Source organism: Acinonyx jubatus, chromosome C1 (assembly GCF_027475565.1).
Source record: "Acinonyx jubatus isolate Ajub_Pintada_27869175 chromosome C1, VMU_Ajub_asm_v1.0, whole genome shotgun sequence".
Classification (NCBI taxonomy): Eukaryota; Metazoa; Chordata; class Mammalia; order Carnivora; family Felidae; genus Acinonyx; species Acinonyx jubatus.
In genome coordinates, this window is record NC_069381.1 from 30926666 (window position 1) to 30952005 (window position 25340).

Sequence of the window (25340 nt, forward strand, 5' to 3'; positions counted from 1 at the left end):
TAGGAGGAGACTACTAGTTGCCAAGCTCGCTTTCCATCCTAGGCATGTGGTTAGAATCAAATACGATGTCTGACAGCTAAGGCAAGTATAATATACAGGAGGAAATACAGCATGGTTTCTGGAAGAAGAAGATAGGTCTGACTAATGACAGCTAAAGGAGAACCAATATAATTATTTAGACCTAAAAAAACTTTTGACAAGATTCTACAGTAAATTTGCTTAGGAATAATTGACTATTTCTTTGTCTGCAGAAGTATAGAGAAGAGAGTATGGGATTCTCCAGCTCTCGCACGCATGAGCCCTGTCTGTCTGTCTGTCTGTCTGTCTATCTGTCTATCTATCTATCTATCTATCTATCTATCATCTATCTAGTTTTGCCTTTTAATGGGGTTTGTACTAGCCCGTGAAATCACTTAAATTTTCACAGGGCTCTAAGTCCTTCCAGGGAATTTAAAGTCAAACTAATTGGAACATACTCCAGATTGATGTTTTGGGTTTGTGTGAAAAGGGCCATCAACTTGTAGGTGAGTTTCAATGTAGGCAGGGAAGTGCAAGGTAATACATTTAGTTGGGTAAAGATGATTCCTTCTGAACTCAGTGTGAGGGACTCTTACTTGTGGTCATCCAGAAAAGGAACCTGGAATTTATCCTAACCGTTTCAAGAGAGAATTAACCCAGTGTACAGCCACAGCTTGGATGGCATCATCAAAAAGAGTTTGGAACCAAAGCACACATATCTCCTTTTATTTGTAGAAAACTATGGTCTGCTTAGCTCTGTCAATTGTACCAAAAGATAAGAAATCATACAAGGTCAGAAAAGAGTATCTGAGACAATCCAGAAGATGGGGGAGGAGGGAAGAGTGGCCGTATGAAGATAGTGTTCATTCATAATTATGTTGCTGCTGTACTGTACCCATGTAAACAGCCCGTTTTAATCACGGAATGTTTTCACTTAGGGAGGAAATACCTCCTGTTTACCAAAAATCTATTCCAAAAATTTTTTCTTTGATGTACTTAGTTTTAAAAATATCCTTGTGAAGATTTATATGCCAAGAATTAATATTTGCTAAGTGAAGACAGTATCAAGTTGAAAAGAAAGTGGTTCTGTTAATTAAAGAGTATTATTTTTAAATGGACAGAGAAAGCGTTTTTAACTTTGAGAAATTAAGTGTTCTGTATTAAAACATTGCACCGTGTGTGGAACAGACATAGCCACACGTGTTCTTTTGTGATTAAAATATCATATTACAGATAATATGAAAATTGAAGTGGAAAATCTATGCCTACTCTTATCATCTTTACCAATGATTATCACCTTGGTGTGTTCCCTCCTTTTTCCTATGTAGTTACTTTCTGGAGGCCTAATTATAATAGTTATATAGATTGTCTACTATTTTCATTCAATTTAGCATATCATATGTTTTTATGTACTTATATAGTGTTCATAGCTTTTAATTGTTACATCCTTCAGTGAGTAACTAGCTCACAGTATATTTTACCATTTTCCTTCTGTGGAAGAGACAATATAGGAGACAAGAGAGATTGTTTAAATTTTCCTTCAGCATAGATAATTCTGGGGTGAACTTCTTGCTGCATAGAGTTATATTTCCATATTTTGGATTATTTTCTTAAGATACGTTACAAGATACGGTATTATCTAGGTTGAAGGGCTTCAGTATTTGTCTCTTCCTCCTTTTGCTAGTATACTTTCCAGAAGTTGTACTGTTTTATACTCTGTTCTCAGTGTCATGTAAGAGGGCTAGTTCATCCATATCAACGTTAGGTATTACTGAGATCTTTCTCCTCTCAAAAAAGTATTTTAAACTTCATTTTTTGATCATAGGCAAGGCTGAACATTTTTTTAAATGTACTTTTATATGCCTGTCTTAAGTTTACTCTGTGGTTTGTTTTTTTTTGTTTTTGTTTTTGTTTTTTTGCATTTAAATGTTAAAAATGTGACAACATTTATTTGGTGTTAAAAATGTGACTAATAACATTATAGTCTATGAAAGCATTATGAAACTGCCTCTGGAAGTAACAGAAACTGAGACATTCTGATCTTTTATTTTTGAAGTGCTTTTGATTTTATTCAGGACACCCTAAAAGGGATACTTTAATCCTTTTGCTCTTTTTTTTTTTTTTTTGCCTTATTTCCTTGATTTTTGTTTCCCTAATCCTTAAGCTTGAAATTACAGTTTATTTCCTGACTTTTAAAAAAGGAGATAAAGACTGGGAAGACTTATGATTGAATTTAAAAACACAAGGGAGAGAGTGCCTGGGTAGCTCAATTGTTTAAGCATCCGACTTTGGCTCAGGTCATGATCTCACAGTTCGTGGGTTTGAGCCCTGCGTCAGGCTCTATGCTGACAGCTTGGAGCTTGGAGCCTGCTTCAGATTCTGTGTCCCCCTCTCTCTCTGTCCCTTCTCCACTTGTGTTCTGTTTCTCTCTAAAAAATAAATGAACATTAAAAAAAAAAATAAAATCACAAAGGATATCTGTCAAGTAAGATGAACATGAACTTATTCACTGTTGTACCAAGGTGAGGCGGCTCGCCTCCAAGCATGAGCAAGTTAAACTTGAGTCACAAAGGGGCAGCAAACTGGTAAAACATTTTTAACTTCTATAGATAGCCTAGACTCACAGTTCAGGAGTCACAAATGAGTTAGACAGAATGAGGAGGTACTTAATGGTATGTGAAAGATGTCTCTTACAGCACTAAGGCTAATGTGGAAGAGGCCAGCTCTCATGCCCCATATGAAGAAACCCCCAAGTTTGTCAGACCCTGCATCCGTTCAACAGGAATATTTTGTGTCCTTTTTGCACATTTGGAATTATAATTTTCAAACTATTAGTCACGTGTGTTCTTTGTCTTGTTTTGTTAAATCATTATAGAAAGAAAAAGATGACAAGTGGAAAAGAGGGAGTGAACCAGCTCCAGAGAAAAAAATGGAACCTGTTGTTTTTGAGAAAGTTAAAATGGTAAGTGGGAAAGTCTTTGCACTGGGTGGATGACCTCAGGTGTGTTTATATGTGGAGGGGAGGGGTAGGAGGCCTTCTGGTGGGTGGGGTGCGGTTGATAGCATACTGCACCACTTTTCCTGGGGCCCAAGGGTTCCACATTTACATTAGATTGCCTGCTGCCATTTCTGCTGCTTTCCCATTGCCTTCTTGCTGCCTCAGCTGCTCCGTGACACTTCTCCTTGGGGCTGGTTGGGAGTTTGGGAACTGCATCTGCCCTTCTGAGCAGGAGGCACGTTCCATGCCGGAATGCCTAGGCTATGTGATACCTTCTGAGCAGATGCTACATTAATCCTTCTCTCTTTAGACCCTCTCTGCCTCATTTTCCTGTTGCAGTTAAGAACAGTCCAGAAGCCTGGCCGTACTAATCCATTGCACTCCTTCTTGTATTCTTGCTCTGTCATATTGAAGTAGACACCTTTCTTTTTTCACAGGACATTGTGGCTGTAGTAGTAGATACCCTAATGTAAGAGCTTGGAATCTTGGGAGAGAGGACTTTTTACTATTTGCTTAAGGAAGAGTCTTTTATCATCACTCTGAGTCGCACTGCCTGCAGAACACAGTCCTTAATGATATTGGCAGAGTGAATTAGGTAATCTTTAAACTGATCTCCCTTTTGGTATCAAAGGTTTTCTAATCACTGGGAGATTTGTTGGCTCTTGGCTCTTACACCGTCAGACACCCACCTTTGTTCTTGGCTTTTCCTGGGACCCAAACCTGCTGTTTTGGTTGGACCTCCTGGTGTGGTTGTCTTGGTTTCAGAAAGCCAAACAAGCACAGACGATATTTTTTTCACCTTAGGCTTGGTTTATGCACTCGTACTTCCTGACTTGATTCTTTCACCTGACACTTCCTGAGTTTTGTTTCTTTGGTAACCCTTTGAATAACAGCAGCCATACCACAAGAATACCTGTGGCTTTACAGTGAAGAGGGGGGAAAAAAGCGTTCAAAAACACCTGCTTATTTCTTTCTTTAACATATTTTCACCTTAGCCACAGAAAAAAGAAGATCCACAGCTACCTCGGAAAAGCTCCCCGAAATCCTCAGCACCTGTCATGGATTTGTTGGGCCTTGGTAAGAGTCAGACTTTTCGGGGCGCCTGAGTGGCTCAGTCCATTTAAGCGTCTGACTTCGGCTCAGGCCATGATCTCGTGGTTTGTGGGTTCAAGCCCCGCATGGGGCTCTGTGCTGACAGTACAGAGCTCTCCCTCTCTCCACCCCTCCACCCCCCCCCCAGCCCAAGATTACTATACTACTCACACTTTCTTTCTCTCTCAAAATAAATAAATAAACTTAAAAAAAAAAGTCAGACTTTTCCACTCCCATAATCTTACAAATTATGATGAGTTCTCAGTCACCCTGGGAAGATAGGTGGAGATGGGATTCTTCAGTTTGTGTCTTCATCATTTAGATTGTTCTCTCATGTTTTTCCTGTTGTTTTATGTCTGAGCAGTTGTTCTAAGAAGTGTTTACGCTTTTCAGAATGACAGTATAGTGTCGTGGTTTAAGAGCATGGCCTTTGGAGTCAGAGGTCCATCTCTCCACTTGCTACCTATGTGACCCTGGGTAGTTTGCTTAACCTCTGAACAGTACTTTCCTAATCTGTGTCTGCAAAGATGATAACAGTCTCTACTTCAAAAGTGCTGGAAGGATTAAATGAGATAGTGCCTCTCAAGCTCTTGGCCTCTTACCTGGCACATACTAATCATTCAGTAAAGGTCAGCAAGCTTCACTAAAGCAGCACCTGTGAGCCATGCCCCAGCCCTCTCATTTTTCAGGTGCAGCCTGTTTCTGAGATGGCCTATTATTACCTGTGTTTATTTTTCTCCAAACCTTTGAAACCCTGAACTAGCGGTTCTGCCCCTTTCAGAAATAGAGTACTCTTTACCTTTCACAGATCTGACGGCTATACTTTAGTACATTTCTGCTGATTTAGGTTATTGGCTATTTAGGTTTATAATTTCTGTACCTTTCATTTTCATTTATCTCTGAAAAAGAGATAAAAGCTACACAGCTTTACCCCTCACATAGCTGGAAGGGAGCCAGCCAGCCCGTTTGCTGTGGTGCTAATATAGCCTTCAGGCCTGGGTTTCTGCTGCCCTGTGCCTGATAGCTGGGCTGCAGGCTTCTCCGGCATGCTCCTGGGAACATAGGGTGAGGTCTTTTTTGAGAGGTCCCATCCAAGCTGGGTGGTTTCAGAAGCTTAGATTTCCAGGGCCCTGATGGAGCATAGGCCTACTCTGTCTGCTTCTCGTCTAGAACAGAAGAAAGACATGGACTTAATGAGCAGTGCTACAGGTTAGCTTTCATCTCTCTTTCCAGATGCTCCTGTGTCCTGCTCCATTGCAAATAGTAAGACCAGCAATACTCTAGAGAAGGATTTAGATCTTTTGGCTTCTGTTCCATCCCCCTCTTCTTCAGTTTCCAGAAAGGTGAGTCACGTGGGCTCCTCCGAATTAAAGAGCATTTTGAAAAGGGTAATTTTGATAACTTAGTAATGGAGCCAAGTCATACTTCCTTGGTGGAATTGGACTTCGGTTTTCTTGATTTCTTGATTCTTCCCTTAATATTGTCATCTCTGTTACAGCCCAAGATTACTATTCATTCCATTTTGTCTCCTGCCCCAAAAGAGTGAGTCCTTTGAGTGGGCTTCTGTTGAAGGTGTGTCACCTTATAAAGGCTGGTACTTTAGGTCAGCTCCTCAGCATGAGTTACTGCCAGAGAATTTGTAGGTTTGAAAGACTTGAAACTATTAATGACCACCATCTGTGGAATGCCTGCTTAGGACCAGGCACAGTGCTAGGTGATTTTGTATATCAGCTTGCATATTTCTTTTATAATTTAAAATATTTACCACAACCCTACAAAACAGGGAGTTTATTGATGAGGAAACATGAATTCAGAAAGGTTATGTGACTAGCCTCTCATTATGCGACTAGTAAATGGCTGTGCTGGGACCTAAACTCCATTCTCTGTGGCTGCATCATTTGTAGGTTGTTTTTATTTGTTTGTTTGTTTGTTTGTTTTTCACCAAATCTGTAGATTTGTTCTGTAGATCAAAGAATTGTACCAGAACTTAACTATCCGGTGTTTTCACATATTTGTATGGTAGGAATGTTAGGAAGCTATTAACTTGAGCTGTGAATTCTTATTGCAGATGTTAGAAGCGGCAGAGAGATGAGGGAGGTCCTTACCGAGACCCCTGTGAGAACCATTCCAATTCTCCCCCTCCCCTCTTTGCCCTAAGGTTGTAGGTTCCATGCCAACTTCAGGGAGTGCTGGCTCTGTTCCTGAAAACCTGAACCTGTTTCCAGAGCCAGGGAGCAAATCAGAAGAAACAGGCAAGAAACAGCTCTCAAAAGACTCCATCCTTTCACTGTATGGATCCCAGACACCTCAAATGCCTGCCCAAGGTAGAATTCATGGGGGTGGTGGCAAAATGCCAGATAGAGACAAGAGGACTTATATGCAAGAATTACTTGTTGTAATAAGGAGCAATTGCTTTGGGGGCCAGGACGTTATACTGTAAACAAACCTGAAGCTGACATTTTTTTGTGAAGCTACGAAGTGTCAGCAGATGGGTAGTAATGTAACTCAGAGCCATACTCCTGTGGGGTCTGGTGTCACACTTGTGTGAAGTCTGACTCAAGGTCTGGACCTGGACCCTGAAAGGAAAGTGGCTAAGTCGGCAGCCCACTGGTAAGCTGTCGCAAGCCTTGTAGGGAATCTATTTTGCTATGTAAACGAGCATTATGAGTTGAGTAGAAATGCTACTGAGAAATTCTAGCTGGAAAGGAGTAGCCAGTGAGAATTTAGATTGACTTTGTGCACTTTCCTCTTAAACCTGTGTGTGTGTTTTCTTGGCAGCAATGTTCATGGCTCCAGCTCAGATGGCGTATCCCACAGCCTACCCCAGCTTCCCTGGGGTCACACCTCCTAACAGCATAATGGGGAGCATGATGCCCCCTCCAGTAGGCATGGTAGCTCAGCCAGGAGCTTCTGGGATGGTTGCCCCCATGGCCATGCCTGCAGGCTATATGGGTGGCATGCAGGCTTCAATGATGGGTGTGCCAAATGGAATGATGACCACCCAGCAAGCTGGCTACATGGCAGGCATGGCAGCTGTGCCCCAGACAATGTATGGGGTTCAGCCAGCTCAGCAGCTGCAGTGGAACCTTACTCAGGTAAGCTACCCCATTTACTTGGGACAAGGGTTTTTGAGCCTTCCTCAAGGCCATCTCATTTTGTCTCTTCCTTATTCTTTGAATCCTTACAGTGTAGATGAGATAGATAACGCAGAGACCTTCTTAGGTTTGCCACGCCCTTTTCTTTTCCAGATCTGCCCAATGGCAGATTTTCTGAGGAGTTCTGGGTTACTGTAAAATGAGGGCAACTGCCTAAATCTAAATTTCTCCACACTTATATTAAAACAATAGCAGAAACAACCTATACAGGTAAACAAGGAGTGCAAGTAAAACCACTTATAACCCATGACTACCACATCCAGTAGACAGAATACTCCAAACTTCAAGTTACATGGTGGGATCAACCAAATCCAGCAGAGCCATCATCAGAGAGACTTGTGTGGAAAGACGAGAAGGTGCAGGGGGCTAAAGGTGACAGAACATAGATAAAATCATCCCCTAGAAAGAGAAAGACGTATCTCAATCAGGGGCACATTGAGAAGAGGTCTGAGACTTAGCAACTAGAACTCTGGTTACGTGGAGAATCGAAAATGAGGGGCCTGAAATATACAGGGTAATAGGTGGTATCTCTGGAAAAGTATTGCTTCAAGGGTAATGGAGGTGACTTAGAAGGAAGAGGTGCCCTTTGGGGACCTGGTAATGAAAGGAAAGTAACAAATGAGAAGTGGAAAGAAGGAATTACAAGATGAGAAGATAAACCATCCTCTTCCCCCCATCCAAATAATCATTTCACTATAGTGACCGAAGAGGGCACTCTTGAACTAAGAAATCTAGCAAGCTTCCCCAAACCCCTCACACCTGGCTGTAGTATTGCTGATTCAGAAGACAAGGCACTACAAAATAAACAGAAGGTGGCAAGTGACATTTATACAGAACTACTATGGGAAGAAACTAGAAAATGAAAATCAAAACATTTCAATAAATGAAAATTCTCCCCCCCAAAACGGCCATGAACAGAAGAAAACTGTTACACAAACCACCAACCTGAAGGAAATGTCCTTTAATAATGGAAGACGAAACAGCTTGAACCAGAAATTTAAAAGCTTAGAACCAAAATGGACAAAAAACTGGAAGTTGTGAAATGAAACTACTAAATTCAGGAAGTAAATTGAAAAAAGACAATTATCATAGAAATAAAGACTGAATTACAAGTTACCCAGAGAAGAATAGATTCAACTGAAAATATATTTTGCATTGAAGAAAGTCATGAAACAGGTAAGAGAATGGAAACTAAATATAGAAAGCAGGAAAATAAATCCAAGAGAAAGTGATACAGAAATTAAGCAAAGAAGGCCTAACATAAATATATTTGGAGACTGCCAAAGAAGAAAAACAATATAGTGGAGCAGAATTAATATATTTAAATCTGTAATACAAGAAAACTTCCTATAAACAAAAGACTTGAATACAATATTGAAAGAGCCTACTGTGTATGGAAAAGTTGATCCAGAATGGTCAACTCTAACATACATCTCAGTAAACTTTGAGACTTTATGGAATAAGAAAAGTTCTGAGGGCTCCAACCCTCTCCTTACCACCACCCAACCCCCAAGATCTGCCATCTATAAAGCAAAAGGAACAGACTTCTAATAGCAACAGACAAAACAACAACAAGGTACTCACGTACACATGAGACAGGTATTTTATAGCTAGACAAGCTATCATCCTTCAAGGATTGAAGCTATTAAAAAAAAATCTTTAAAAAAATCTTAAATATGTAAGAAGTCAAGACTTATAAGTCTTTCCTGAGGAGTATACCAGAAGACAAGCTTCATCCATTTAAGAGATGACTGAGGACATTTTGGCAGAAGGACCGATGATGATTAAATATTTAATTGAGAATCTAAAATTAAGGTAATGATAAGGGTAGAAGAATATATATAGTATTCTGAACAAGCAATGCAACTGAACATAATGGGAGGAGAAAGTGAGAAGGGGGAAGTAGAATAAACTGATTGTTAGGAAATAGGTGGAAGTCCAAGGATGAAATAAGCTGACAAACCAAATGGTAGAAGCTTGAGTACAGACTAAAGCAAGCAAAAGAAAGTATTAGCATAAAGGTAACCACTAGAACAAAAATGAAACTTTATAAATGCCAAGCAAATATTTTAGAATAAAATGGAATGCATAGACTATGAAGTACAGCAAATATAATAAACACAGCAAAAATGTAATGTGATAAAATTAAGACCAAACACATCAGTCATATCAATAGGTAGCTCTTCTATGAAAAGAAAAAGATGTTTAAATTGGCTCACAGAGCAATGGCTGATTTTACACTAGATGCAAAGAAACCCAACTGAAACAAGAGCGATTCCAAGTCTGAAAGCAAAAAGATGGGCGAAGGAGTATCGGTGGAGCAGCGTGCGTGCGTGTCCACACGTACGCATGCCCTTGGCTATCTTTCTCAAGTTTAGGAGGCGATGTTTAACTGCTTTATAAAAACTGTCTTCATGCTTTCCTTTTTCTGGAGTCTGGAATCATTTATATAGTATTGGTCTTTGGAGATGGGGTGGAATTCGGAATTCCCATGTGCCACTGTATGGGCCTTTTGCTTTTTTGGTGTGTACTGATTCTTTGATAGCTTTCTCTGTTCTATGAAAGTCAGCTGTGGAAAACTCTAGGTGCCTAGATTAGCCAGTGAACCTAAGGTTTTAAATTCATTTATCAAAGATTATACCAAGCAGTCTGTCTCATGACTTTTTAGTTTCCTGTTCCAGTAGTTATTTCTCCCTTGTCATTTCCTATTTTGTATGTTTGTGTTCTCCTTTCCCTTTGCCCTTGCTTTCAATTAGGTTAACTGGTGGTCTATTTTGTTAATTATATATATATTTTTAAAACCCACAGGATTTTGTTTTATTTATTCCACAATTTTTTGTTTGTTTGTTTGTTTTTGACTTCAATTTCTGTTTTATCTCTTGTTTCCTTCTTATGCTGTCTTTTGATTTACTTTTGCTTTTCTTTTTCTAGCTTTCATAGGTGGGGTTTTAATTTGCCTATTTTCAGTCCTTCATGTTTATTTGTATATGTAATGAAGTGCTGTGAAACTGATTAGGACATGTCAAGAGGACATATGAGCCAACTTCCAGAGGCTCCCGCTGTCCAAACGTGGGATAGTGTGAACATCCAAAAGAGTGATACTTATGGATTATAACACTGAAGGGAAAAAAAAAAATCCATGAGTCCATAGTGATACATATTTTTAAATGGGTGTGGAAGAGAGAGGGAGGGAAAGCCTTATTTACACTGCCTTAGATTTACAGTGCCTAGATGCCTTATGGCATCTAGTAATTGTAGAAAGAATAGGGTATTCACATATTCTCCAAGAAATACCCTTTAGATTACATACACATTACAGTGAAAAAAAACAGTGGATACTACCCTAGCCAAGTGCTCAAACATCAGATTAGCAACAATGGGACAAATTAACATCATGTGCCTCCTGGTATCTTGTACTAAGAAGGACACAATATCACTTCTATAGAAATCTTGCCAAAAGTATTTAACTTGGATCCAATCATGAGAAAATGTAAGGTGAATCCAAATCAGAGGATTTACTGCAAAATAACGGCCTGGATTCCTAAAACGGTGTCAAGAAAGAAAAAGTGGTGGGGGAATTATTCTATATTAAAGGAGACAAGAGACGTGAAAATGAAATGTAACATATATTATTGTATTCATATCAAATCTCTTGTATTGTGGTTCTAGGAAAGTGTTCTTTCTTATGAGATGCCTCCTAACTTACTAAGAGATGAAATGTTATGTTCTGCAATTTTCAATGCTCATCAAAAATTCATATATATATATATATATATATATATATATATATATATATGAAGATCCCACACAAGATATATCTATCTCAGAGAGAAAATACGGCAAAGTGTTACCAATTGTGAATTTAAGGAAGGACTTATGGGTTTCGTTATATTCTTTCAGCTTTTCTATAAGCTTGAGGTTTTCTTTAAAAAATATTGGTGGGAGAAAAATAGAACTTCTCAAGAAAAACACTTGTACAGAAATGTACCAGACTTGGGAAATTTAAGGCATTTTTCTTGATAAGTAGTTTCTTCTGTTCACTCCCAGAGGCCAGTCTTTCAGTCTCATTCATAAAGAGGCCTCAGCCCCACCCAGACCTTATTCCATTGGTTCTTTTCACCCAGCAACTTCCCTTCTCACACACTGAAGACATGTTGGTCTTTTTTTCTTTCTTTCTTTCTTTCTTTCTTTCTTTCTTTCTTTCTTTCTTTCTTTCTTTCTTTCTTTTTTTTTTTTTGCCTTCCTTTGTTCATTCTGAACAGTCCAGTTTCTCTTTCTTTTTCTCTGTGCTTGAGTGTGCACAAGCACTTCACTGACACTGACAGTAATAACTCTGCTGGAGATAGAACAGGAGCGCTGGTCCGGGGCTCGTCTGTAACTCTCGGGGCCAGCAAGTTAACAATAGGCCCCTTCTTTTTAGGAGGAAAGACTAGAGAGGGAAAAAGAGAATAGCTTCTCACGATGCTTTTATGTTGACTAGCCCTAGGACTCCTTTCCTTCCCTGAGCACTCGTCTCTGTCAACATCTCCTTTCTGAAAAGTCCTTCATTTACATGATCTGGAGCCCTCAAAATGATCTGTTAAGGTTCAGGGCAGATCTGTCCCATAACAGTTCCCCTTGTCTCATTGCCCCCTCCCCGCAGACAGAAGGACTCCTACCCTGTCTTTTTGCAGTAATTGGCTGCATGCCCACAGCCTGGTCTGAAAGTCTCCTCTCTCCCTTTCAGATGACCCAGCAGATGGCTGGGATGAACTTCTGTGGAGCCCATGGCATGCTGAGCTATGGACAGTCGATGAGCGGCGGAAATGGACAGGCAGCAAATCAGACTCTCAGCCCTCAGATGTGGAAATAAAAAACAAAACACCTGTATGGCTACCACTCTCCTCAGCCCTCTCTCCCCCACTTTTCCTCTTTCCCCAACTCCTCCCACCCCATCCCCCTTTCCTACCTCTCTGTTTGGTTTAGAAATTACGCAATCTGTCGTTTGGGGGTTGGCATTCTGCCCAGCCCAGCCACTTCCCGGACACGCAGGCCTCTCTGTTGCTTTATGACGAACATGTCCCCTCGCCATCCCGCCTTCCTCTGCAGCCTCAGCCCCAGTCCTCTCCTGGCACCAGCACCTTAGGAATTGTTGGCAGAAGGCACTTAAACTGTGGGAGAAAAGTGCACACCTTTGAGTACCTTTCCCGTGAGGTTAAACCTCCTATCAGACTCTCAGGAAGGTCTGTAGGTGTTGTCTTTTAGGCAAAGAGGGGAAGGTGCAGAGGTACTTCCGTATGTGTTGCTAAGCTATTTCTGCATGTTTAAATTTTTGGTTGAAGAGGGAGGCATCATGCTCCCATAATTTATGGGAAAGAAGAAAGTACTGAAATCAAATTAAATACCCCTTGCGTCTTAGGTCAGGTTGGCCCTAGCCCTGAGCTGAGGCAAACACCCTGCTGTAGGGATGAGCAAAAATACTACTCTACTTTGCCCTGAATCGAGGCTTCAGGACTCGCCGCTTCAGTCAGCATTTATTAGCACCAAAGACTTTACGAAGGTCCCACACGAGAACACACACCCTGCCCCGCCTCCATGCTACCTGCAGTGGGATCTGGCTGTATGGCTGGAGGACCAGCCCCTCCAGCGGGAATGCAGAGCTTAATGTGTGTACTGCGTGTGTGTGTGTGGTGTGTGTGCGTGTGTGTGCGTGTGGATCCTTTCCCCATCTGCTCTGGGTGTTTTGTTTTGTTTTAGGTTTACACAGAGAGGAGTTAATTTATCAACAGCCTAAAACTGTTGCCACTTTTTCTTATAGTTTAAAAAAATTGCAGTCTCACAGATCGCTCTCTTCCTCCTCCCCCTTCTCTCCCAATCCGCCAGTCACTCTCTCATGCCTATGGTATCCCAGGCTGCTGTTTCCCCACCTTCTCCAGGTGTGTGAGGCAGAGAGCCTGGAGCTTTCCTCTCGGTCATTATTCACCCTACGTGAAAATTAAAACGAGAAAACTTTGCTTAAAAGATTTCACCTGTGGGAACCACAATTCCTGGTTGCCTTTCTCCTGTGTATGTGTAAATTCCTTAATAAATATTGCAGGGAAGGACCATTTGCTTGGCTCTTGCTGTGTATCACTCACGGAGGAGGGGGAGCTGCACCTAGGTTTTCTGCTTTCCAGGCGCAGTTCCCCCACTTCCTGGATTCTAAAAAAATTCTATACTGGGCATGCCCCAAGGACAGGGCCCAGGCTCCGGTGGTCAGAGAGGGGACCTTTGTCCTTTGTCCAGTGGTGTCTGGAGGCGTGTGCTGAGGGAACCGTGCATATCCGCTCCCGCTAGAGCCACAGAACACGGAACCCAGAAGTCAGAAGTCCTTTACTCCCCAACAGATAGAGAAGCCGAGAGCCACCTCCCTTCCTCCCACCCTCCCTTCTTTCCTTCGAGGACACCTTCTAAATACCTTCAGAGGTAATGAGAGGATAGCACAGTGGCGAAGAAAGTAAGCTCTGGAGCAGGCTGCCAATATTCATATCCACTCCTGGGCAAGCCACCGAACCCCTGGGTCTCAGTGTAAAGTGGAGCCAATGGTCAAATGAGGCAATTCCTGTGGTACATTCTGCGCAGCGTTGGACCCTGAGCATTCAAATGTTGGCAAGTATCGTGGGCCAGGCCTATGCTGGGCATTAACTCATTCAGCAAATGGTTTCATAAGTGTCTTTGCAATATGCCAAACACTAAGCAATGAATCAATACTCCTCAATTTCATGGGATAAGTGTGGTAGGAGAGACAGAAAACAAGTAAATAGACTGTTTAATTTCAGATAGTAACAGTACAAGGTAGGACAAGTCAAGAGGAGAGAGTGGGTGCGTGACCACCAAGATGGAGTGAGTAGTCAGGAAGTTACATTTGAACTGAGACCTGAATAAGTAGCCACTTCCGTGGAGATTTGGAAAGACAATAGAGCAAGCGTAAATGTCTGCCTTGGAAATTGTTTGGCTGGAGGTATTGGTTTGGGAGTCATCAGGGTATGGATGGTGTGTGAAGCCGTGAGACCAGATGAAGTACCTAAGGAGAAAGCGTGGAGAGAAGAGGACTGAGCCTTGGGACCCATCAGCTTGTAGAATTTGGGAAGAACAGATGAGCAAAAATGAATCTGACATAGTTTCTGCTCTTAAGTTCATAGTCTCATGGCACAACAGATTTAGAATTGCTTATACGGTATATTACGGGAGCTCAGGGGCTCCTAGCCCAGTCAGGGATAACTCTCTAAGGATCAGGGTGTCAGAACTAGTCTTACAGGGGAGGTAGGAGTTAACCAGCAGGTTGGATGTGAGCGGGGAGAAGAGTATAAAAGACAGCACCCTGTGAACAAAGATAAAGAGCAAGAACATTTGGGGAAGCGCAAGCAGTTCATTGTATGGTCTGATGTGAGTCGGTATGCGAAGTGAGACTGAGGTATGGCCAAGCCAGATCGTGGGGGCTTCCTATGCCCTAGGAAGGAGTTAGCCTTAGTGTTGTAAATGGTGGAGTGACACAGAGTTGCGTTTGAGGCTGCTCACTCTTGCACTGCTGAGAACAAAGTGTTCGAGGGAACAAGACCAGATCTAGTGGACCAGAGAGATGGCGAAAGCTGAACCCAGGCCATGGTAGGTGGGGGTAGGGGAGAATGGAGTGAGAGCAGCATTTCATGAACTGCGTATGAGGCATGTGAGATGCTAAAAGGTGCCCCACAACACCGAAATAAGTTTGGGAAAGACCTCATGTTAATATCGCCTCTTGTGCATCTAGAATATAATATCCACATAGTAATGGCTCTGAAAAGTCCTGTGGTAAAGACTTTAAAAAAAAAAAAAAAATCAATAGGCCAGGGCGCCTGGGTGGCTCAGTTGGTCAAGCCTCTGACTTCGGCTCAGGTGATGATCTCACCGTTTGTGAGTTCAAGCCCCACATTGGGCTCTGTGCTGACAGCTCAGAGCCTGGATCCTGTTTCGGATTCGGTTTCCCTCGCTCTCTGCCCCTACCCCACTCACACCCTGTCTCTCTCTCTTTCTTAAAAATAAATAAACATTTTTTCTTAAATTTTTAATGTTTCTTTATTTTTGAGAGAGGCAGAGATAGAATGTGAGTGGGTTAGGGATAGAGAGAGAGGAAGATACAGAATCTGAAGCAGGCTCCAGGTTCCAAGCTGTCAGCACAGAGCCCGACGTGGGGTTCGAACTCACAAGCTGTGAGATCATGACCTGAGCTGAAGTCAGACGCTCAAACAACTGAGCCACCCAGGCACCCAAAAATAAATAAACATTTTTAAAAAAAGATTCTTCCATGTCTCTCATGGCTTGAGAGCTCATTTCTTTTTAGCACTAAATAATACTTCATTGTCTGGATGTACCACAGTTTACTTATCAATTCACTTGCCGAAGGACATCTTGGTTGCTTCCAAGTTTTGACAAGGATAAATAAAATTGCTGTAAACACCCATGTGCAGGTTTTTGTGTGGACATAAGTTTCTAATTCATTTGAGTAAATAGCATGGAGTATAATTGCTGGGTCATATGATAAGAGTATGATTACTTTTGTAAGAAACTGCCAAAACTCTTCCAAAGTGGCTGAACCATGCTGCATTCCCATCAACAATGAATGAGTGTCCCTGTTGTGCCACATGCTCGTCAGCCTTTGGTGTTGTCGGTGTTTTCTATCATGGCCATTCTACTAGGGGTATGGTGGTATCTCATCGTTTTAATTTGTAATCCCCTACTGACATGATGTTGAAAACATTTTCAGATGCTTACTTGGTATCCATATGCCTTCCTTGGTGAGGTGTCTGTTCAGGTCTTTGCCTATTTTAAAAATCAGGTTGTTTTCTTAGTGTTGTGTTTTAAGAGTTCTTTGTGTACTTTGGATAACAGTCCTTTTTCAGAGGTGTTTTTTTGCAAGTAGTTTTTCCCAGTCTGTGGCTTGTCTTTTCATTTTCTTGAGTAAGACCTTTTTTTGTGTGTTTTTCTAGCATTTACCAAGACATTTTTTGGTGACATCCATTTTTTATCTGGAATATCTAATAACTATAGAATATTACTTGGGGAAAACAACCAGAAAAAAATATCTTAGGAATGAGAATTGGGAGGTCTCAGTAATGGATGAGATGTGGGATGGAGGGAGAGAAGAAATCAAATCTCCCACATTTCTAGCTTGTGCGAGAGAATTAATAGGAGGAAAAGCTGGCTTTTCCCTCTCAGAGGGCAGCTACAGAAAATTAGAAGTTTGGTTTTAGGCGTGGTGAATTTGCAATGCCTGTGGTATATTCAGGTCTGGTTGACCAGCTGGAAATGGATTTGAGTCTGAGGTTTGTTCAAGGAAGAAGCCAAGATGGAGAAATGAACTTGAGAGTCAGCCCCATGGAGGTGGTAATCGATGACATGGGATTGGAGGGGATCATACAGGATGGATTTTTTTAAATAAGAGCAGGAGCATCTGGGTGGCTTAGTCAGTTAAGCATCCCACTCTTGGTTTTGGCTCAGGTCATGATCTCGCAATTGGCGGGTTCCACACTGACAGTGTGAAACCTGCTTGGGATTCTCTCTCTCTCGCTCTCTCTCTCTCTCTGTCTCTGCCCCTCCCCTGCTCATGCTCTCTCTCTCTCTCTCTCTCGTCTCTCTCTCTCTCTGTCTCTCTCAAAATAAATAAACTTAAAAAAAAATAAGAGCAGTGGGCTGGGCACAGAATCTTGGGGGAATTATTCATTACTTTTTCTTTCTTCCTCCCTCCCTCCCTCTCTCTCTCTCCACTTCTTTCTTTCTTTCTTTCTTTCTTTCTTTCTTTCTTTCTTTCTTTCTTTCTTTTCTTCTTTCTTTCTTTCTTTTCTTCTTTCTTTCTTTCTTTCTTTCTTTCTTTCTTTCTTTCTTTCTTTCTTTCAGAGAGAAGGGGCACAAGTGAGCAAGGGGCAGAAAGAGAATCCCATGAGGGGCAGGGAGGGAGAGAGAAGCAGAGCTCACCAGATGCAGGGCTTCAGCTCATGAGGACCTGAGCTGCAGTCCACAGTCCAGTGCCTAATTGAGTGAGCCATTCAGGCGCCCCTGGCAAAACAAAACAAGTCCAAGAAAGTGCAATGTCAAGAAGCCTTAGGGACAAGAATATCAAGAAGGAGGGATGATCACAAATATCAAATTAGCAGGAAAATTCAGTGAGATAATGGATTGATAAAAGGACTATTTAATTCAGCATCTGGAAACTTATGCAGAAGCAGTTTTAGTGGAATGGTGGGGCCAGAAGCCAGAGTATGGTGGGCTGGGGAATGAATCGAAGGAGCTGAAAAAGTAGAGAAACAAGCTCTATTCAGTACGTGGTAAGCTTTAAGCATTTCTCTTTTTTGTTTTTAGGTTTTTTTAATGTTTATTTTTGAGAGAGACACAGAGCACAAGCGGAGGAGGGGAAGAGAGCGAGGGAGACACAGAATCCGAAGAAGGCTCCAGGCTCTGAGCTGTCAGCACTGAGCCCCATATGGGGCTTGAACCCACGAACAGCGAGATCATGACCTGAGCCAAATTCGGACGCTTAACCGACTGAGCCACCCAGGTGTCCCTAATGATTACTCTTAAGAATATAAATAGTGGGGGCACCTGGGTGGCTCAGTCGGTTGAGCGTCCGACTTCGGTTCAGTTCATGAACTCACGGTTTGTGGGTTCGAGCCCTGCATCGAGCTCTGTGCTGACAGCTCAGAGCCTGGAGCCTGCTTCGCATTCTGTGTCTCCCTCTCTCTCTGTCTCTCTCTCTCTCTCTCTCTCTCTCTCTCAAAAATAAACATTATAAAAATAAAAAATAATAATTTAAAAGAATAGAAATAGGGTATGTAAATCACAAACCAATAAAGAGGGAAACTTTGGAATAAGAAAATGCAAATAAATAAAAATATCGAGTCTGTAAGCTTAAGGCAAACTAAGAATAAAAAGTAAAAATAGAAAGGTAGAATAGAATTAATAATACAATAAATGGAATATTCAAAATATTGAGATTGTCAGATTGGATAATTAAAATCCATTCTCTTGCTTTTTAGACCTTTTTTCTTCTAAGACCACTTGCCTTAAACTGAAGTGTATCCTTTGGAAGTTCCTTTAGTGAAGGTCTTTTTGAGTCTTGCCAGAAGCATAAGGACAGGAAAATGTTTAAAATGAAAGAATGGAAAAAGAAAGATCAAGCAAATAATCGAAAGTGAGCAGAGGTCAATATATTGACAAAATAGACTTTAAGGCAGAAAGCAGTATTAGAAACGGAGGATTTCTGTAATAACTAACAGTTCAATTCACAAGGAAAATATGATTTTTTTTTACGTTTATTTTATTTTTGAGACAGAGAGAGACAGAGCCTGAACGGGGGAGGGGCAGAGAGAGAGGGAGACACAGAATCGGAAGCAGGCTCCAGGCTCTGAGCCATCAGCCCAGAGCCGGACGCGGGGCTCGAACTCACAGACCGTGAGATTGTGACCTGAGCTGAAGTCGGACACCCAACCGACTGAGCCACCCAGGCGCCCTTTTTCTTTTCTTTTTCTTTTTTTTTTTTAGGAAAATATAATTCTAAACCAGTATGCATTTTTAACAGCCTCAAAATAAAGCAGACATTTATAGAACTTCAAGGGGAAAGAGATGATCTACCATCAGTGCATAAAACAATCTCCATCAGGCTTTTTTGTAGAAACTGCCAGTCTGATTCTAAAATTTATCTGGAATTGCAAAGGACCTAGAATAGCATGATAATTTTGGAAAAAGAACAAACATTTGGAGAGATTACACTACCAGATTTTAAGATTTATTCTGAAACTAGAGTAAGTGTGGAATTGGTGCAGAATAGATAGATCAACACAGTTGAATATAGAGCCCAGTCACAGCCCCAGGCACGTTGATTTACGAAAGCGGCAATGCAGAGTAGTGAAAGGAAAGTTGTCCAAATAAAGGATGCTGGGACATTAGATATACATTTAGAAAAAAGTGAAAGTTGACCCTCTACCTCACACCATAACAAAAATGAACCCTAGGTGGATTGCACATCTAAATGTGAAGTGCAAAATGATAAAGCTCCGAAAAGGTCATATGAGGGAATATCTATTTGTGGTAGAAGGAAAAAACTGAATAGCACTAATCATAATGAGGTTTATACAGTTGACTAGATTAAAACTAAGAACTGTTTGTCAAAAGATTCCATTAAGCCAGTGGATAGGCTTGCCACAGAATAAGAATATATTTGAAACGCATGATTAAGGGCTTGTATCCAGAGTATATGAAGAACTCCTACAAAATTAGAAAGAGACAGACAACCTAGCAAAAACTAGGCAATGGAGACCTGATTGGCCACTTCAAGGGGATATCCAAATAACTAACAAATATATGAAGAGATACCCAATCTCATGAGTAATTAGGAAAATACAAATAAGACCATAATGAGACACTACTGAACACCTACCAGAATGGCTAAAATGGAAAAAGGTAATCCAAGTGTTGACAAGAACGTGGGCAAGGGGAACTCTCCTGCACAGTTGGTGGGAGTATAAATGGATACAACTACCCAAACGTCCATCTGCAGAAAAATGAATACACTGGGGTATACTCACACAATAGAATACTAAACAGCAGTGGATATTATCGAACTACAGTTCTACATAACCACATAGAGGAATCTCACAAACTTAACACTGAACACATTTTTCACTATTTTATTTGAAAGTATGGTGCAGACGTAGTGATGCTTCCCCCCTAAATATCTGAGCATGCACTTCCTAAGAATGATATAGTCTCCTGTCTATCTAACCACAATGCCATTTTCATACCATTGTAAATTAATAATTCCGTATCACCTAAAATTCAGTCCATTTTCAACTTTTGCCACTTATCCCAAGAATGTCCTTTGTTGCTTTTTTTTTTTTTAACCATTGCATTTGATTACTATGTCTACTTGATTTCTTTTAGTTTGAAGCCGTGTCAACTTCTCCCCCCCCCCCCATGCCATTGACTTTTTGAAGGACTCAATCCAATTGTTGGAAAGTTCTACATTTTTTTTTAAAGAAAGCTTGTTTATTTATTTTGAGGGAGAGAGCACAGGGGAGGGGCAGATAGAGAAGGGGAGAGAGAATCCGAAGCAGGCTCTGGGCTGTCAGCACAGAGCCTGACACTGGGCTCCATCTCACAAACCATGAAATCATAACCTGAACTGAAATCAAGAGTTGGATGTTTAACCAAATGAGCCACCCAGGCACCCAAAAATTTCTACATTATTTATCTACCTGGAAACTGGAAATTAGGTCTAGAGGACCAATTAGATTCAGGTTAAATATGTTGGCAGGAATATCTCATAGTTTATTTGGGGTACATCTTATCACTCCAGGGAGCAAAAGATACCCAGAAAAAGGGACTTATACAGTAATTGGCAAAAATAAGCTGCATTAGTATGAAAATATTAAGGTGTTCAATCAAGAAGGGAAAGATATAATTTATAGTACAGTGGTATGTATTGATATGGATGCACCACAGATTTTATTTAGATTTAATGCCCTTCTTGGATAAAGAAATTGTGGTTTATATACACAATGGAGTACTACGTGGCAATGAGAAAGAATGAAATATGGCCCTTTATAGCAACGTGGATGGAACTGGAGAGTGTTATGCTAAGTGAGATAAGCCATACAGAGAAAGACAGATACCATACGTGTTCACTCTTATGTGGATCCTGAGAAACTTAACAGGAACCCATGGGGGAGGGGAAGGGGAAAAAAAAAAAAGAGGTTGGAGTGGGAGAGAGCCAAAGCATAAGAGACTCTTAAAAACTGAAAACAAACTAAGGGCTGATGGGGAGTGGGAGGGAGGGGAGGGTGGGTGATGGGTATTGAGGAGGGCACCTGTTGGGATGAGCACTGGGTGTTGTATGGAAACCAATTTGACAATAAATTTCATATATTAAAAACAAACAAACAAAAAAAAACAAAAAAATAATGTCCTTCATCTAGCATCTGGGCATGTTTTTAGTAGACAAAACTAAACATAATATTGGCCAATCCCAAAAAGCTGAGATGATGGAATTTCTTTGTATAATATGGAGAAAAGAATCCAAGATTCAAGGATTCTGAAATGAATTACCAAATATGTCACCCCTTTCCCCCAAACTGTCTCTGGAAGAACCCTGAAGACCTTCCCTTTACCAAAGGCATGAGGCATATTTTGTTATAGAAGTACTAGAATAATTAAAACATGACTTAGTAGATGTTCCCTGTAGGTCAAGAATGCTAGCAATGTGTAGTTCCTATTTTTGGTGGAGTTGGGATATTCCAAAATAGAAGTCTTCAACAGTGACTGGCCTGAAATTTATGGTTGCAGAATGGATACCAAGATCTTTGGAGGTGATTAATTGAGGATAGAGTCCCAGATAAATGGCAGTACACTATAGTCCTATATGACTATATGGCTGAAATTTCTCCACGTTTGGTGACAGAGGTCATCACGGTAGAAATGGAGCCCTGCATTCTATTGTTAGACCTGCCGTACAGCCTACTGAATAATATGGAGGCCAGGTTTCCTTGAGGAGGAAGCTTGGTAAGTGCTCTGTAAGTCCATAATGTGTATCTTACTCCTGGCTTTCCCCAAAGGGACCCATTACCATTTGATCTGGGTAACTACACTGGGGAAACTATACAAAAACTTGGACAAGGGGCGCCTGGGTGGCGCAGTCGGTTAAGCGTCCGACTTCAGCCAGGTCACGATCTCGCCTTCCGTGAGTTCGAGCCCCGCGTCGGGCTCTGGGCTGGTGGCTCAGAGCCTGGAGCCTGCTTCCGATTCTGTGTCTCCCTCCCTCTCTGCCCCTCCCCCGTTCATGCTCTGTCTCTCTCTGTCCCAAAAATAAATAAACGTTGAAAAAAAAAATTAAAAAAAAAAAAACTTGGACAATATCTGGGTACTGGCTGTTAGCTATCACTAATTCCTAACTGCCCAGAATGTCACTGTCCGCATGTTAGGGTGGGAGCCCGTGGGGATCAGGTAATGGAGTTTGGACCCAAGTCAACCTCATCATAGGCCTAGTGGAACCTTAAGTACCTCCTATAGTATTTCCCCTAAGTTCCTGAGTCTCTAGTTGGAAAAGCTGTCTTTAGCAACTGATGGAATTCACACACTGTTCTGCTGGCCTGTGAAGTAAGAACTGTTAAGAAATGAATGGAGAAGAGGACGCTTTTCCCAGAGCTTCTCCCTACCAAAATAATGAGTCAGTAACAGTACTACATGCCCGGGGGAACTGTAGAGATGAGTGTGACCAGAGAGGCATAACAGATGCAGCAGTGATGATTCCTATTACATGTTCATTTTTAACTTGTCAGTCTAGGTGGTCCAGCAGATGGAGAATATGGCGGATCTCTGCCATAATCTAGTCTATAGAGGCTTGGACTCCATCACTATGGTAGATTGTATTTTCCAGAGATGGCCGCACCAATGCATATCCCATTCCACATGTTTATCTTATAAGGTGACATTGGAATTCTTCCATTGAAAGGTGGGGTTATTTCTTCTCCCCTTGAATAAATAGACCTTTATAACTGCCTTGACCAATAGAAGGCAGCAGATATGACCCAGTATGACTTCTGAGGCTAGGTTATAAAAGGGCACCATGGCTTACCACTCCTCACCCCACTCAGGACTCTTTTCCTTCAAACCCAGACACCATATTTGATAATGAATACACCTTTAGATGATTCCAGCTCTTTGCCTTCGAGTTTCTCTGTTAGGACCCCAATGTCACAGAGCAAAGACAAACTGTCTTCACTATGCACCCTGTCTAAATTCCTGATTCATGGGAACTATGAGAGATAGTACATTCTTGTTGTTTTAAGCAGGAAGTAATAGGCAATCTGTAATATAATCTAATATATAGGGAATCCAGCTACATCAATGAATCATTTGAGGCATGTTGGGATAACCCTTTTATTATTTTTTTATTTATTTTTGAGAGAGAAAGAGACAGAGCATGAGTGGGGGAGGGGCACAGAGAGAGGGAGACACAGAATCTGAAGCAGGGTCCAGGCTCTGAGCTGTCAGCACAGAGCCTGACACAGGGCTCGAACTCATGAATTACGAGATCATGACCTGAGCAGAAGTCGGATGCTTAACTGACTGAGAGCCACCCAGGCGCCTCAGGGATAACCCTTTTATTTTTTTTTTTTAATGTGAAATGTATTGTCAAATTGGTTTCCAAGGGATAACCCTTTTAAAGTCCTGAACTTTCTAGCCTCTGTATCAAAAGAGAAGTACAGTACTTGGCGAGTCTCTTTGGATTTGTTAAGCACATATATTGTGGTTGGGTGTATTGGCCCAGCCAATTATTGGACTGACCTGAAAAGTGGCCTCCTGAAAAGAGCCCAGAATAAAAGAGGTTTCTCCTAGTTCAGGCTCTAGGCAGCTCTGCCCTTGGCCCTTAAGATTCTGTACATCAGTAACAGATCAGGATTCTGCATGGGGACTCTTACAGTTCCAATGAAAGAACCACCAAGGAGGCAACTATGGTTTTCAAAGCTATGCCCTCTTGGGCAAGTAATTATTTTCCTACCTGGCTCTGGTTGGCACTGAATCCCAGATCATGAGACCCTAGGTGCCATGGGACCACAGCTACCCATCATGAACTGAGTGGTGGTCTGCCTGGGCCATATCCTTGGGAAACCCTCAGTATCAATCTACTTAGATCTTTTTCTCATAAGCCAATTGGAGTCACTGGAGAAGTCTTTTTTCACATGTGTTGCCCAGGGAGTATGGACCTGGTTGGAAGCATTCTGGAAAGAAGGTTGGGAGTCTTAAGTTCAATGTGTACATTTTCATGTGTCCTTACCCTTTCCTCTTCCACTGCTTCCACTGTGCCTGGTGTCCTTCAGTTCAGAGTCTTCTCTGTTTTACCCTCTCCTGAGACTAGTCTTCCACTCTCCCGCAGAAAGCTAAAAGAAGGACAGTCACTTGACTAGATACTGTGGGGGGTGCTGGAAATCTAACTGCTCCTGCAGCAGATTTGCAATCAATATTCTTTTTTTTAGCCTCACTTTCACTCCCCATTTTCAGAGGTTCCCCAGGCAACCAATTTTTTTTTTCTTTTGGGATTCTGTGATATATATTGGATTGCTTCTTGGCTTTCTCCACTGCTCGTGCAGGATCCAGCCTTTGCAAAACTCACAAGTCTGTCATCATTCATCCATTTTCTAGTTTCCAAAATTTTATTGGTTTTTTTTTTCCCTCTATTCAGTTTGTCCCTGTGAGTTTATGGCTTTGGTTCCAAATCCCTTTCTCTGTGTTATGATGGGGTCTTGTGAGGAGGGAGTGGGGCATTTCATCTGTTCCCTTTAACTAGCCTGTAAGACCAGAAGACAAAGGCTGGGAAAGCAGAAAGGCCAGGGGTGAGACCCTTTTTTGTGAAGGTGTGTCCTTTTTCAGGGGAGGGAATTGCAAACTTAGAGGCGCCTGTAGGATGTGGGTTGTGACCACAGTCTTTGAGAAGTCCCATGTTGTCAAGTACGTTCTCTTTAAGAGAGTTCAAGTTAATTACAAACTGAGTCCTGAAGTTTTCTGACTCTCCCATAAAAAGTGTCACAAAACTATAGTGTCTGACTTACTCATTTTGTGGAGGCTTAAGAAAAGCAAAATGAAGATGGCTTTGCTCTATCCTATGGTTTCCCAGAATGGAGCAGGGGCATTAAATAGTTTTGAGAACCCACCCCTAGTGAAACCAGTAGTTGCAAAGAAACACAAAACTCTGGAGCTTCTTCCAGAGAAGAGAGAATAACTGCTCTGCACTCTCATGTGTTAGTGAAGGTTGTTCCCCAAGCAGAAAGAAGGACTCCAGCAAAATTCTGGATTATTTAAGTGGAGTGGTGAGATAATTTATAAACTGAAGGAATTCACTGGAAGTAGAAGCTCAGAGCCAGGGGTGACTGCGGCTTGGAAAGGCAATTCTAGTAGTTATGTGTTCATCTTTTTAACTGTTTGATTGAAGTGTATCCTACCTAGAGGAAAGTACACAAATGATAAATATGGATAGCTTGATGAAGTGGTTAGCTATCTAATTTTACTTTGTATTTGAAGAACCATAACTGGGACAT

The 25340-nt window shown here is 41.5% G+C and overlaps 1 protein-coding gene and 1 long non-coding RNA gene across 3 annotated transcripts in view; one reads left to right on the forward strand and one right to left on the reverse strand.

Moving 5' to 3' along the window:
- SMAP2 (small ArfGAP2) overlaps positions 1 to 13349 on the forward strand; it is a 47901-nt gene extending 34552 nt beyond the window's left edge. The window contains exons 5-10 of the mRNA XM_053212175.1: positions 2894 to 2980; positions 4012 to 4093; positions 5342 to 5451; positions 6267 to 6432; positions 6887 to 7203; positions 11990 to 13349. Coding sequence (XP_053068150.1) covers positions 2894 to 2980; positions 4012 to 4093; positions 5342 to 5451; positions 6267 to 6432; positions 6887 to 7203; positions 11990 to 12115 — 888 coding nt within the window. The 3' untranslated portion in view covers positions 12116 to 13349. The remainder of the gene's footprint in view (positions 1 to 2893; positions 2981 to 4011; positions 4094 to 5341; positions 5452 to 6266; positions 6433 to 6886; positions 7204 to 11989) is intronic.
- On the reverse strand, positions 11456 to 13929 carry LOC128313463 (uncharacterized). 2 transcript variants are annotated; one of them, XR_008294214.1, is made up of 3 exons: positions 13700 to 13929; positions 11922 to 12413; positions 11456 to 11692 (listed from the first exon to the last, which is right to left on the reverse strand). It is a non-coding gene; the product is annotated as an uncharacterized LOC128313463 (long non-coding RNA). The 2 variants fall into 2 exon arrangements; XR_008294215.1 differs by having other exon boundaries at positions 12212 to 12413; positions 13700 to 13893.
- Between the last annotated feature and the right edge of the window lie 11411 nt (positions 13930 to 25340).